Source organism: Kogia breviceps, chromosome 2 (genome assembly GCF_026419965.1).
Source record: "Kogia breviceps isolate mKogBre1 chromosome 2, mKogBre1 haplotype 1, whole genome shotgun sequence".
Classification (NCBI taxonomy): domain Eukaryota; kingdom Metazoa; phylum Chordata; class Mammalia; order Artiodactyla; family Physeteridae; genus Kogia; species Kogia breviceps.
The window spans coordinates 5,266,424-5,280,535 of NC_081311.1; the positions used below are offsets into that span (position 1 = coordinate 5,266,424).

Below are 14,112 nucleotides of genomic sequence, written 5' to 3' on the forward strand. Positions count from 1 at the left end.
CCTCTCATTCCCGGGGAGCCACCGCAGTTTGGCTCGTCAGAATTCTCTGCCTCATGACTTCTCTCTCTCTAATTACATAGTAAGCTGATGGAGGAGAGGAACCACATGTCCTACTTCTTTTTATATCTCCCAAAGCATCCAGCATAATGCTGAGAACAGAGATGTTTAATACAAACCTCGATGAATAATTCAGCCACCACTTTTCCCTAAGTAATGGAACTTCGCAGTTAACAAATCACAGTTTCAGAAAAATGACCCCCTCAAATGAGAATCTGGGACTCAATGCCAGATGCCAACTGGGGCAGCCCCATCTTGCACACACCTGACACGCCACCATCCAGAAAAGAGGCATTGTTGGCTGGTGTGAAATAAACCACCAAAGCTGTGTCCCACCCACGCTCAGCGAGCTGCATCACGTCGGAATCTCCTGGCCGCCTGGCGATAGCCACCGGCGAGCCCAGGGTGCCGTGCCCCTCGGTCCCAAAGCGGGGATCCCCTGTGTCTGGTGAGATTCGAAGAGCTTAAAGGTGAGGACGTGGGACACACCTCCCCGGGAAATTACTGTGACTTAATACCTTGAGAAAGTCCTAGTTCCCAGTCGTCTTCTCCGGGGATCTGTGGGTTAAGAAGGATTCTGCGTGTGTGAGAGCCTCACAACCTAACCGCTATTCAACACACTGTTTTAAGGGGGAAAATATATTCAAATTCCAAATAACAACTTCCAAACGTGCTTCTGGAATATGACCCATTTCCAGGAAGGTGGCTTCCCACACAGTGAAGATGGCAAGACACGGCAGAAGCTTACGTGCCCCACTGGAGCGGCTGCCCTGGGTTAAATGAAGCCCTAGAAGGAGTAGCCAGCCGCCAGCCTAGTGGACCATCAGGGCCGCATCCGGAGGGGAACCTCTGACCTACAGGTTCATCATTTCTGTAACCCAGTCTCAAACCAGCACCCGCCTTGCTGACAGCACGTTCCCTGGGCACTGAAGTTGCAAACTCCCTGCGCGTCACCTACCCCTCCCCACGCGTGCACGGAACCCAGAGCGCCCCAGGGAAGGGTTCCCATCGCGCACGGAGGCTCCTGCAGCAGGCGGTGAAAGTGTGATCAGGACCCGCACTCTCCACTACCACACAGGGCCTTCCAGATGACGGGTCACGTCCGTCCTGTGATCAGCCTGTTGAAGTCCCAATGAGGACTGTCCCTTGAGCCCGTCCGAGACCCGCTGCCAAGCTTTACAGACAAGCCCCGGGGGCACGATTCACGACGGCAACCGACGTTAATAATCAAAATCCATATCAGTGGCTGAGAGGAAAAACAACTGGACGTTCGAGCTGACTTTCGAGAGAACGTAAAGCTACTCTGCACGGCCGTGAGACCGTCACATTTGGGGGACTCGACTTTTCAACGCCAGATCTGTGCAGAGGATCCTCTGCCTCGACCAGACCGTGTGCCCTGAATCAGGAGTGCCCCGGCCGGACCGCCATGGCCTGGGGAGGCTGCAAGCCCGCGGGGACGATGCCAAGCATCCCGGCCCGCAGCGCGGGGGGCACTGGGCACCATCTGATGCTGCGTTAAGGCCGCGCTTCGGTGTGTGAGTGCATCAGCAAGGGGCGCCTTATCTCACTGTCAGGGGGACTAGAAATGTCATCAACACCAACTTGTAAAACTAAAGGTAACTGGTAATTATCTCAACGAGCAGCTGGGGGAGGGGAAGGCCCAAGGAGGGCAGGGGCCTCAGCCCCTGGAGCTCCCGTAGCCCTCAGACAGCCCTCTGAGGCTGGCATTATAGCCACGGTATAGATGAGGAAGATGAGCTCAGAGACCCTAGTTCAAGGTCATTCCCACGGTTATCAGCAAAGGGCCAAGGCTCAAGTTCAGGGCTTTGGTCTGACGCCAAATTATGTAGATTTCTCCCTTCCCTCGGCCAGAAAGCTTTTTTTTTTTTTTTTAAAGTAAATCCATTGCTTTATCTCTCTTTGAGGTTCATCCTTAGCATAACATCAGAATGTGAGTTTCAAAGCAGAACAATGTCCCCCTCTCCCTCTCTCCCTGTCCGACAGCATCCACACGGGCCATGACGGACAGAAGGTATGAATGACTCGCCGGCAGGGTTCAGGGACCTAAGGAAGAGCCTCCTGCATATTCAGCAGGGAGCACGAGAAAGACGGGGTGGAAGGAGAAAAACTGCAGGGGTGAACCCGTTTCGGGCCCCAGACTCACCGTTCTGGGTCAGTTTGGTGGAGCACACGAGAGTTGAGATCTGGAAGGAATCTTTGCTGATGGTGCAGCTGCCGAGACTCTGCATGCTCTTGCCGGTCGCCGAGTGGCCCTTCTCTTCCAGCTCGGCTTTGGTGGACGGCAGGCTCAAGTACGTGCCGGCGTCTTCCAGCTTCTTCGCTTCAGCCTGCGGGTTGAACGACGCGACAGGCCAAATGCAGCTGACAATCCCATGCAACGTTTTCTACCCCTGAGGATCCTTCATCCTTTTAACCAGCACGATCTTTGCCCTTTATCATTTGCTAAACCGCTTATTTTATTTTATTTAACTTTTTATTTTACTTCGGAGTGTGGCTGATTAACAATGTTGCCTTAGTGTCAGGTGGAGAGCAGAGTGATTCAGTTGCACATGTACATGTGTCTATTCTTTCTCAAATTCTTTTCCCAACTAGGCTGTTACATAATATTGAGCAGAGTTCCCTGTACTAAACTGCTTGTTTTAATGATTTCCCTTATTCCTATAGATGAATTCACACAGAGGATTTTTTTTTTTTTTTTTTTTTTTTTTTGTGGTATGCGGGCCTCTCACTGTCGTGGCCTCTCCCGTTGCGGAGCGCAGGCTCCGGACACGCAGGCCCAGTGGCCATGGCTCACGGGCCCAGCCGCTCCACGGCACGTGGGATCCTCCCGGACCAGGGCACGAACCCGTGTCTCCTGCATCGGCAGGCGGATTCTCAACCGCTGCGCCACCAGGGAAGCCCAGAGGATTTTTTTAAACAGCACTTAATGTGTTATTGTGTATCAGCTTCTCTCCTTAGGGACAGCTGGTCATCTGAAATGTTCATTTACATAATTAAATGTTGCTACATAGCAGTGTTCTCACAAAGATGGGAAATGCCAGCTCAGGCCAGGAAGGCCAAGAAGACGTGAAACAGTCAATGTTGGCAACACTGCACCAGCAGAAGCGCGTACCTTATAGACGATAAGATCATGTTCCCCGTCTCTTAGAGTGGTCCCATCATAGCGCATCAGCTTTACAAAAGCAAGTGCGAATATTTTCTCGGATTTATCCTTAGCTGGAAAAGAAATTAATAATCATTTTCTACTGCCGTCATGACAAAAAGAACATCATAAAATGCTACAAGGGCTGCCTTTCCGAAAAAAATTACAAAACTGTTCTGACAGGTGTTAAAGGAAACATAAATGGAGATACAGACAACGTTCACTTATCATAAAGGGATCAGCTGTGCTCAAACTGGTCTGTAAATTCAAAGCAATTACGATCAAAATCTCACGGGAGAGCTTCCTTGTGGAACTTGCAAACTGATTCCACAGTAAAGGCCCAACAGTAGGAGGATGGTTTTGAAAAGGAACGTGCAGGAAAGCCTGCACCACTAAACCCCAGCAGTGCCTGGAAGGTGGTGACAGTGAAGACGGTGGGTTTTTAACACAGGGATTCACAGACCAGTGGGAACAAACAGGGCAGGAAAACGCAGGCCACTGCAAGCGGCCACTGGAAGGCGCAGACCCTTCAGAGTGTCACCAGGGACAAACAGAACAGATGGACGCTCACCTCACACCCCCCACAAACGTAAGTCCAGGCGGACTAAACACCCTACCGTGAAATGCTGTTCTCTCTTTGGCAAGAAAGTCCTTCCCCCAGAACGTGCATGTGAGACCCATTCTCTCACTTCATTCAAGTTTCTGCCAAAGTATCACCTGCCCTGAAGTGACCAGCCTGCCTAGAAGGGCAAACGCCCCCCCTGGTCACACTCGACTGATCGTTCTTCATAGTCGCTATGGGTTGAACTGTTTTGTTGTGTTCGACAAAATTCTTATGCTGAAGCCTAACCCCCCCGCCATGTGGCTGTATTGGAGAAAAGGCCTATAAGGAGGTTCCTAAGGTTAAAAGGTCATAAGGGTGAGGCTCTGACCCTATAGAACGGGTGCCCTTATAAGAAGGGGTACAGACACCAGAGTGGTCCCTCTCTGTGTGAGCTCACAGCAAGAAGGCGGCCGTCTGCAACCCGGGAGAGGGTCCTCACCAGAACCTGACCATGCTGGTGCCCTGATCTCGGACTTGCAGCCTCCAGAACTGGGAGAAAGTAAATCTCTGCTGTTCAAGGCACGTAGTCCGTGGTATTTTGTTATGGCTGACCAAGCACATTAAGACAACAGATTACCCAGAGATTACTACCAGATTACCAAGAGATTACCCAGCCTGTAGGGTGTCTGTGCATGAGAAAGGGCCAGGGGAAGGAGGGAGCCGACCACGGCGTTTATTGTTAGTTTCATCCACTGGGCTTTTTTATGCAAAGGACGTTGTGTATTTTTTCACTGCTATTTCGCCAGTGCATGAAATAGTGCCTGCTAGTTAGGTACTCAAACATTTGTTCTAGATGGGGAGACGCCAACAAACGAGTCCTTTCAGGGACTTCCATGGTGGTCCAGTGGGGTAAGACTCCATGCTCCTAACGGGGGGGCCCAGGTTCAATCCCCGGTCGGGGAACTAGATCCCGCACGCGTGCCGCAACTAAGAGTCTGCATGCCACATCTAAGGAGCTGGTGAGCCGCAACTAAGACCTGGTGCAGCCTAAATAAATAAATAAATAAATAGATTTTTTAAGTCCTTTCCGATAACAAATAAAACAAAAATCGGCGGCTTGTTTGTTAAAGCGTGCTGAAGGGGACGGCGACCACCCGGCTGGATGGTTGGAAAAGGTCTCTGAGAAGGTGGGTGACGCATGAGCCGGAGCGTAAACCCTCCAGGCAAAGAGATGGCCAAATACGGAAGCCCTAACGTGGGACCGGCCGGCCTCGCTCGGGGCCTGGAAGCCAGTGTGGCTGGTGAGTGGTAGAGGCAGTGAGAGCTCCAAGGCGGGCAGGCGCCAGATCAGGTAGAGACAGATGAGGAGTCTGGGCTGAAAAAACGGATCGGTGATGAATTTTTTAAGATGCAAAGCTGAACACGGCACGGAAACACTGAGTTTCAGGGCTGGAAAACACCTTTAAAATTATAGATCCCAGATTCTCTTTTTGGAGATGAAAGGACAGAGGTTGAAGAGCATACATCTGCCCACCTTGAGTGAGGGGCTCAAACTATTTGCTATAGGACATCACTGCCTGAGATACCACGTCTCATCAGTCTTTGCGTTCCTGGTGTCCATCAGGATCTGGCACATATTAGGTGCTCAATAAACGCTAGCTAATTAGCTGGGTGAATGATTGACCCACCAAAGCTAAAGGGAGGGATAAAAGCAACAAATATGTATTTCTAGAAATTGAAAGAATAACTTTGTGAAAGGGTACTTAAAAACATAAAACTCAGTGTTCAGGTGAGAAGGAAAAGATCCTTTTAAGTTTGGGCTGGCATGAAAAAAATTAAAACACATCTCTCTGAAAGCAGCTGCAGTTCAGGACACGTGACCATATTTGCCAGCAGAAGGCCTCCCCTGACCCTACTCCTAAGTAGCACACAATTTAACAGTGTACCTTTTATTAACACTGCATCTTCGCATAAGGGATGGACTGCATTTGTTACATCCTCATTAGCAGCCATTATGAGGCAGACAACAAATTTACAAAACGTCAGAGGCCACAGAAGAAGGCCACATGTCCCAGAGGGCGGGTGGCGTGGGTGGACCCAACCAGCCCCCTACAAACAAGCGAAACTCAGCTCCTGGCAAGCCGGCCCCAGAAGCCACTCATCTGCCCGCATCCACGTAAAACATCGGCTGATGCATCTGGAACGGCTAGCAAGTTGCAGAAGAGTGTTAGACGGTCACACCGGCGCCAAACTTCCCAACCCCAAGGACAGCTCCCAGTACGAGAAATCCCCTCACTTTCTTCCACTCGGGGTAAAGAGCGCGCATTTCGCCTGGGGCGGCGGGGAGGGCATGCAGCGTGGCCTTCCTCCCATTTCTGACCCGGAGCATCTGCAGACGAGGCCGCAGCAGGGGCCCCAGTGGCCCCCACCCCTCCGGCAGCGGACAGCTTGGGACTTCGTCAGCATCACACTTGCAGCGCTCAACACGTTCCCCAAACCCCACCAGCTGTGGCCGGGGAGACTTGATTAATTATGCAAATGTGTCGTGAGAAGGCGGTTGATGGCATCTTGTCTATAATGAGTACTTAAAACTGACAAGAAAAACAAGGATTTTGAAAATTAAAACGCTACCAAAGAGATCCGTCTGCCCTGGTGTAATCTACTAATTAGAGAGAATGAGCTGGTTCTAAAGAGGGAGCGTGCTTCGGAGACAAGTCCCCTGTGCCTTCCAGAACTTTGTCCTTGCCCTGCCACAGGGCTCCCCACCCTCTCCCCCCCTGCAGCCCATTCCCACCCCCGGCAACTCCCGGCGTGCAGGGCGCCGGGCCCACCGTACCTTCCTGGACTTGGCTGAGGACATACCTGCCCCCAGCTCCCCCGATCACCCACCTGACCCTGCTCGCCCCGCACCTCTGCCCGACGCGCGCGCGACGCTCCCAGGCCGCCGCTCGGCACTTGGCCCTTGCAAGCTGATCTCACGCCTCAACCCAGCCTAAGTTTGGCAAGAGGAGAACTCTCTCTGTGAGTTGCGTATACAGCAGGTGCTAAACAATGACCAAGTGACGGCAGTGGCCTCGGTGCTCCCCAAAGGCAGGGGAGACACCAGGACTGGGGTGGGAACCAGAGCTCTTCCACTGACCATGAGGGGACTCTGGGCCACTGAGGTGGGGTCTCTGTAACGCAGGAAGCGCCAGCGATCCACCACCACGTGGCCTCGTGGCGAGGACTCATCTAAATGATGCGGTAAAAATACTTGCGCCAGGAGAGAGGAAGCACAGCGAACGCGTACGAAGAGGTGTCCGCGTCCACCCCAACATCTTCTCCATCCACGTTTCAGCCGTCCAGCAGCGCCACGCACGGTCAGCAGACCCCAGCCCACGGCCCGGTGGCCTGGATTTGGCCCGAAATGGGGCGGGCCCTGCTTTCCAAGCTGCCCGGACCTCACACCCTGCGCCTCCCACACCGCTTGGGCCCCGGCCCCTGCTCAGCTGGCCCCTTAAGCACTGGGACAAGAGGAGGGGTGGAATGGTGCTCCACAGCGCTCCCACCCCTCCCCCGGCGTCCTCCACACGCCCACTCACCACGAGGGACCCCGTGCTGCTCGAGACCCCTTGCTTCTGCCACCTCCCGGCCTCAGCCCCACGCAAGCACGCCTTCGGGCCGATACAGTCACACTTTCCGCACACCAGCCCTATAGTCCTCGCGCCTCTTCAACCTCACAGAGCTCCTCACTGGTCCCCCACGGGGGTCTACATACCCCCAGCTGCATGCCTCTGCTCACGTGTTCACCCTCCCGGCTGCTCTCCTGCACCCTTGCCTCTGCGGGCTCCACGCTCTGGGGAGGGCACAGGTCAGGCAGGCCCCCAGAAACAGTAAGGAGGGTGGACACACCATCACAGCAGCGGTGGTCCTGTGGAGCCCTATCCTACGGCCGGCATCGTGCTGAGGGATCGGCGGCCCCCATGCGTTCCCCTCCTCAGGCTGAAACATCTGTGAAGACACACAGAGCCGGGGCTGAGGTTCCCCCAACCGCAGGGCTCTGGCCCCCACAGGCTGGTGGGTGACAAACGCGCCCACCCAGACCACCGTCCCCTCGACGCCGCCGCGCACACGACCCAGCATCACTTATTTTCTCAAACCTTAGCCCACTGCCAGATGGATACAGACCGTGACGGGCAGGGGGCGTTATCTTCCCCTCGTGCTACCTTCCTTAGTGTCTAGCACAGGGTGACGTCCTTAGCAGACGATGAATTCAACACAGGTAATGAGACACACTTCAATCATCGATAATAAATCCTCCTGGAAGGTGAGTGACTCAAACTTCTTCCCTCCCGAAGTCTCGGCATCACGGCCAAGGCTACACCAACGTGGACGAGAAAAGGTAGGCCAGAGCTCCAGGCGCCAGCAGCTGCCAGCAAAGCCAGAGGTTTTCAACGCCCATGTGTGACCATTAAGAGCAAGTTTTGAAATCTAGGTGTTCTATCTCGGTGACTTTTCTGATGGATGGGGCAGTATTAGAAGCCAAAGGGCAAAGAGGAAACCCAAGGGGACAGCAGGAAGGAGCAGCACCTCATCAGACAAACTCGAGAAGAAACTGAAGATCTCCTGGGATCAACTCAATCAGAGTGGACAGCGCTTCGCAGGAGCAGGTTCACGTGGGCACCGAGCTGAAGCGTCAAGACCTCGCTGCGTGACAGTAGTCACGTTCTAGAACCACCCAGAGTGAGTGCGTGATAAACGCGGGGTAACGAGGCGTGCGGTTACTCACAGTCCTGGGACGATCTATGTCGGAAGGTAAACCGTAGGTGACTGCGATTCACGTCCTCGATGGGGATGGCCACCTGCAGAATAAAGAGGGAAGCTGAGCGCCTTCAGGAGCGCCTTCTCCCTCCATCAGCTGTGTGCTCCCCTGCAGACGTATGCTGGACCGCTCTACACTCTTCTTCACTGCAGGGAGAAGACACCGTACACCTCATCCCCTAGGGGATTGCCCCGGAAGCAAGTGCCTTTTGGAAATGCACACCAGATAACACTGTCCAGGTTGCCAAGCAGACTGGACAAGGCAGCTGAACTGTTTTTTTTTTAACGTGTTGGATCCTCACCGTGAAGAAGTCTTATTTTTAAAAGTTGCCATTTTCGTTTTTAGCCCCGATTCGGAGGGGTCTGTATTCCCTCTACAGTTGTAGGGAGCTGCCCTCGGCTGCAGCGAGAAGGCGGTCCTTTTGTGACTTACAGTAAAAGGAAGAAGACTTAATACCTGCTGCCTTTAAGCCAAGATTGTCCCTGATCTCACAGCTAACGTCGGTATTCCAAAGCCAACCGCTGGCCTGGTGTCCCGGCCCCCAAGCCCGTGGTGGGTGGGCTGCGTGGGGGTATCAGCAGGCTGCATTAGGAGCCTCAGAGCACCAAGACCAAGGGGGAACAGGATCCACCTCTCCAGCGATGCCCTCCGTGCATTATCATCTCTACTTTTTTCCATTTGGTGTGAAGACAGCATGCCACACGTAAAACAGACCCGAGAAGACAAAGACAATTGCTATCTTTAAAGGACTCTGTATTTGTCTCCAGGAAAAGTCCTGTTTTTCGGTCCAAAAGGGGATGAGAGTAAATGTAAATTCCAAGAAACACCAGCGTGGTTCCTTAGCAACCGTAAAGGACTCTGTTCAAAGTGCCTTGGGGCCGGCAGAGGGTGCCCACTGGCAGGCAGCCCTGGGCTGGGCTGGGCAGGAGGCGGGCACCTCCTCAGGGTACAAATGAGCATTTCATAATCAACCCCATGGGAAAAGGACCATGCAAATGATACCTTAACCGTCTCAAACCAGCGCGGCTGTTTCACTTGGTAATAAATCACGGACTTGTATTCTGAAATAGCTTCATCACCAGCACCCGGGAAAATCACGTGCTTTAAAAGAAGGCATAAAGAGACCGCATCAGCCCTCATAGAGCTTGAGGCCGCATGCATCCCCCCCAACCCCCCGCCCAGTTTGATGATCCAGGAGAAGGAGCGAGGGCCCTCGGGGAACACCAATAACCCCATCGCCCATGGAACACCTCCCAGCGATGGAAGAACAGATCCGGCTGGAGCCAGCGGCCAGCAGAAAACCTTGCTAAGATCAAGATCCAGGATCTCGATGGCTATGCGGTATGGGGACGCTACTGTCCTCCATCCTTCGTACGCTTACCCCTAATCACTTTCACCCTGGACCTGCGGGGAGTAGCCTGACTGACTCGGCAGCTGGAGTAGAGGGACAGAGACCAAAAGGAAGGTGGCAGCACGCTGTCCCTTCTCTAGCCACAGACACTGACCACTCAACTCTAGGGAGAGCGATACTGGCAAAGCCCAGGGGAAGGGCAGGGACACTGGACACAGGCCACCCAGAGCGAAAGGATGGCACCCACCTCCTGGTACAGCTGAGCCTCAGGAGCACCCACAGGGCACGGCTCTCGGCCACGCGGGCCCAGGGGAGCCCAGGCTGCAGCCACGGGCCAGAGAAGCAGCTGGCAGGGGACCCCTGCTTGGGCTCAGCCTCCAGTCCTCAGAGGAGGCCACAGCCTCTGAGCACTTCCCAGGACGCCCGCAGGCTGCTGTGACCACCCAGGAGGAGGTCTTGGTAACCACCACCGAGTAAAGCACAAGGTTCAGAGGCCCAGATTCACAACCCAGTTCCACCACTCATGAGCTCGCTGACCTCGAGCAAGGTGACTGATTTCTCTGGGGCTCAGTTTCCATCTGTCCCAAAAGATGCTAATAACAGTATCTGAACTTTTAATGTGATGATTCGCCCTCTGAGCCTCGGGTTTACACCGGCAAGTGGGACCCCAGGATAGAGTTTAGAAAAGAAGGTGGTCAGTGGGACTTCCCTAGTGGCACAGCGGTTGAGAGTCCGCCTGCCGACACGGGGGACGCGGGTTCGTGCCCCGGTCCGGGAGGATCCCACTTGCCGCGGAGCAACTAACCCCGTGCGCCACAACTACTGAGCCTGCGCTCTAGAGCCCGCGTGCCACAGCTACTGAAGCCCGTGCGCCTAGAGCCCGTGCTCCGCAACAAGAGAAGCCACCGCCATGAGAAGCCCGCGCACCGCAGCGAAGAGTAGCCCCCGCTCGCCGCAACTAGAGAAAACCCGCGCGCAGCAACGAAGACCCAACGCAGCCAAAAATAAATAAATAAATAAGAAGAAGGTGGTCAGGACCCCAGCGTTGTCCTGAGACAGGCCGGCTGCTGGGACCCGGTAGAAATCAGCCCTCTTGGGCAAGGGAAGAAAAGGAACAAAAAGCAAACGCTCTTCCCCAGAAATGAGATTGTGGCTTTGGGCATCCTGCAGCAGAGCCAGGGTGCATGAACACTTGGGAAGTGAAACTTAAACACTACAGGTTCAACTTTGCAACAATCAATACCTCCAGTCGTTTTCCATCTTCATCGTAGACAGACACCGTAACCTCAACATTCTTTGCCGTCGTTTTGCTTCCTTTATCAAAATCTCCTTGAACTAATGTTACATAGATATCATTTCGGACATCACCTGGGGGGAAAAAAATACACCTTTAAAACCAATCCATTATTCACAGTGTAACTGAGAATTTTGCCATTCCTAGCAGAGTATCATAAATATTGTATTAGATGATTAGGATATATTTTCTACAAAATAGTGTCCTCATTTAACAGCATGACAGAGACAATTTTCATCACTATAAGACCTGCAAGAAAGAGGAAAATGTCAGGGCCCCTAATTATCTACTTGGTGCTTCACGTGGGCAGAGGAGCTCTTACACTCCGTGGGCAGCCCATGCCCGGGGCAGCTCGAACGCTGTCAGTGGGTTTGCGCAGACGCTAGACATCCCTCCCCCCAACCCCCAGCATCCATGGCCCACTGCAACCCACATCGCCACCCCTTGTTAGGGCACGGCTGCGGTCAACTGAGTCTCAGTAGCCAAGGAATATCCCAACACCCACTGGCACACCGAGGATAACCAGCAACCCTGGCCTCCTTTTCGCTCCACTAAGGAGGTGCACAAAAACAGTATTTGAACCACAAGCCAATGTCCTGAGTTGACACTTAGGATCAGGGACTAGGGATGGGTCAAGAGAGAAACTTTCTGCAAAGAATCCTCTCTCCTCCTGGCAGGCAGCTGTCAAGGCCCTGAACGGGGACACAGGGAGCAAAGACTCATACATTTTTAAAGTGAGATGGGCCTTAAACTGTGCCCCATAAAAATACAACCCCCCCCCCACACACACACACACACGTGCGTGCGCGCACAACAAATGAGCTCAAGACGCTTCCTCCTCCTGAGGATACACAAAGCCCCTGGTAATGGTCCAGCTGGGAAAACTCTGCAAGCTTCGTCTGCAACACGATTTAGAGGGAGCATCGCTGCGCTCTGACGGCTGCTCTGCTGTCTGGCCGGCTGCCTCAACTGTGTGGGCACGAGCAGCAAATGACCTGCCCTGGGCAAAGCACAAGGATCCCTGAAGAGAAAAAATCCCCTTGGTTTCTTGGTTTTCCTTTGCTTTCTAGACTGCTCTATTCTGGCTTTTAATGTATCCAACTATTAGATTAAGCTTTCATTTAAAAGTCATTACTGTAATAATCCCAGAGGGTTGCTACCACGGCCATAGTAGCTGCTGGAAAAGAAGTAGGGCTGTGATCGCTGATAGCGGCCACGGAGAAGTTAAGAAGGATATGGCGCGCAGGGGTGGGGGCAGGAGGCAAGGCTCCCGGTCCAGGACCTGCCGCTAATTCGCTGTGTGACCTCAGACCAGTCACTTAACCTCCCAGGCCACTCACCACTAAACGGCCTTATCGACAAGGCAGGGGAGTCTGTACAAGCGCTCCGCCTGAAAATTCTATCAAGGCACCAACGCCATAATCAAAAAGGGCCACAGCAGCTTCACGACGGGCCTCATCAGCCAGAGCAGCAGCATGCGCTGGGCAGGGAGGTGGCTAAACCTCAGGGTCGCCTTCTCCATGGGCCTAGGGGTCCTGACTCCGGCCCAGAAGTAAGACCCCATTTACAGGAGGTCAATACCCCCCAATGGGCACTCACAAGAGGGTCTCAGCGAATGCCTCCCGGGCTACAAGATTCTCACTCTGGGGAGGAAGGAGGCTGGAAGCAGACACAGGTGGCCCCTCCAAGCCTCCAGCCACCTTCCCAGCTCAGGCGGCAGCTCTGCTTCCCCACCAGGATCCTTCGGAGGGACCTAGGGACTCCCAGTGGGTCACGAGAAGGTAGGAGAGCCATCAACAGCAGTGGCACGGCCGGCTCTCCCACTGTGCAAAGGAGACGCACGTCTCCAGAAACACGCGTATACAAGAAGGCACGGGTTCTGCGGGGCTGAAGGCGGGGATCTGAGAGAGCCCCCACAAAAGAGTAAGATGTGGTGCTCACAGCCTCTCAGGGGTCGCTCAGCCACAGAGGACGTGGGGGACTCCCTCAAGCCAGCTTGCTCACTGTGGGAAGCCCAAGCCCAGACTTAGGACATGGAACAAGCCAGAACAATGGCCAGCTGCATAGCTTTCCCATGCATCGATCACGAGATTATCTTAGAGGTCTAGGCTTACTTTTTAAGTCTAATTGTAAGGGAGGCACACGCAGTGTGCACCAGACGTTTCCCAGGTTCCCCTCTGCACATGAGGGCCTCCTAAGGTCACCCAAGATAAATGCACGATGTCAACGATGTTATCCTCATCTATAAGCTTGCACCTCGAATCCAAATGCAAACAACATGTCCACTCGGAAGTCTGTTAATTAGCTGCACACAGAACAGCCTTGACTCATACGAGCAATAGGTGTTCCATCGTTTCTTAACTTGCTGAGTGTCATGCTTACCTCCTCTACAGGTGAGACTGGCAAACATTCAATCTAGCTGAGGTTAGATGTCTTTCCTATCATTTTAACAGACAGAGTAGACAATGACCCACAACAGCCCTGAAAGGCAGAGGGAAGAGAAAGAACATGTCCCTAAAATGCCCTAAAATAAGCAAGTCAATAACTTGGCGGCACACTCTGAGCGACCAGCTCTCCCTGTGAACCTACAGCAAAGCCCTGTACCGGGAGGCTGCAGGGAAGCGCCGACCTCGGGGTGCTTTGGCCCCGTTTCCATGGCTCGTTAGCCGTGTGACTCCAGGCTGTGGCTTAATCTTGATGGGAATTAGTTCAACACCAATTTGTAGGCTTCCAAGATCCTTATATGGAATGCGCAGCTGGATTATTAATGGGAGCAGTATATGTGCAAACCAAAAAGGGTCCCACGGATAATCAAGCGTGAAGACTCATGCTTCCCCAAGATCTCGTGAGAATCGAATCAGATGATTAATACGAATGTCAGCTGGAAACTGAAGGCATATGT

At 53.4% G+C, this 14,112-nt stretch overlaps 1 protein-coding gene across 2 annotated transcripts in view; it reads right to left on the reverse strand.

The window, feature by feature from the left end:
• DOCK1 (dedicator of cytokinesis 1) overlaps positions 1 to 14,112 on the reverse strand; it is a 504,544-nt gene that overhangs the window by 397,001 nt on the left and 93,431 nt on the right. For both annotated transcript variants that reach the window (XM_067024326.1, XM_059053852.2), the window contains exons 14-18: positions 11,160 to 11,284; positions 9,568 to 9,666; positions 8,533 to 8,605; positions 3,191 to 3,294; positions 2,222 to 2,405 (exon numbers count right to left, since the gene is read on the reverse strand). In XM_067024326.1, the coding sequence (XP_066880427.1) occupies positions 2,222 to 2,405; positions 3,191 to 3,294; positions 8,533 to 8,605; positions 9,568 to 9,666; positions 11,160 to 11,284 (585 nt within the window). The remainder of the gene's footprint in view (positions 1 to 2,221; positions 2,406 to 3,190; positions 3,295 to 8,532; positions 8,606 to 9,567; positions 9,667 to 11,159; positions 11,285 to 14,112) is intronic.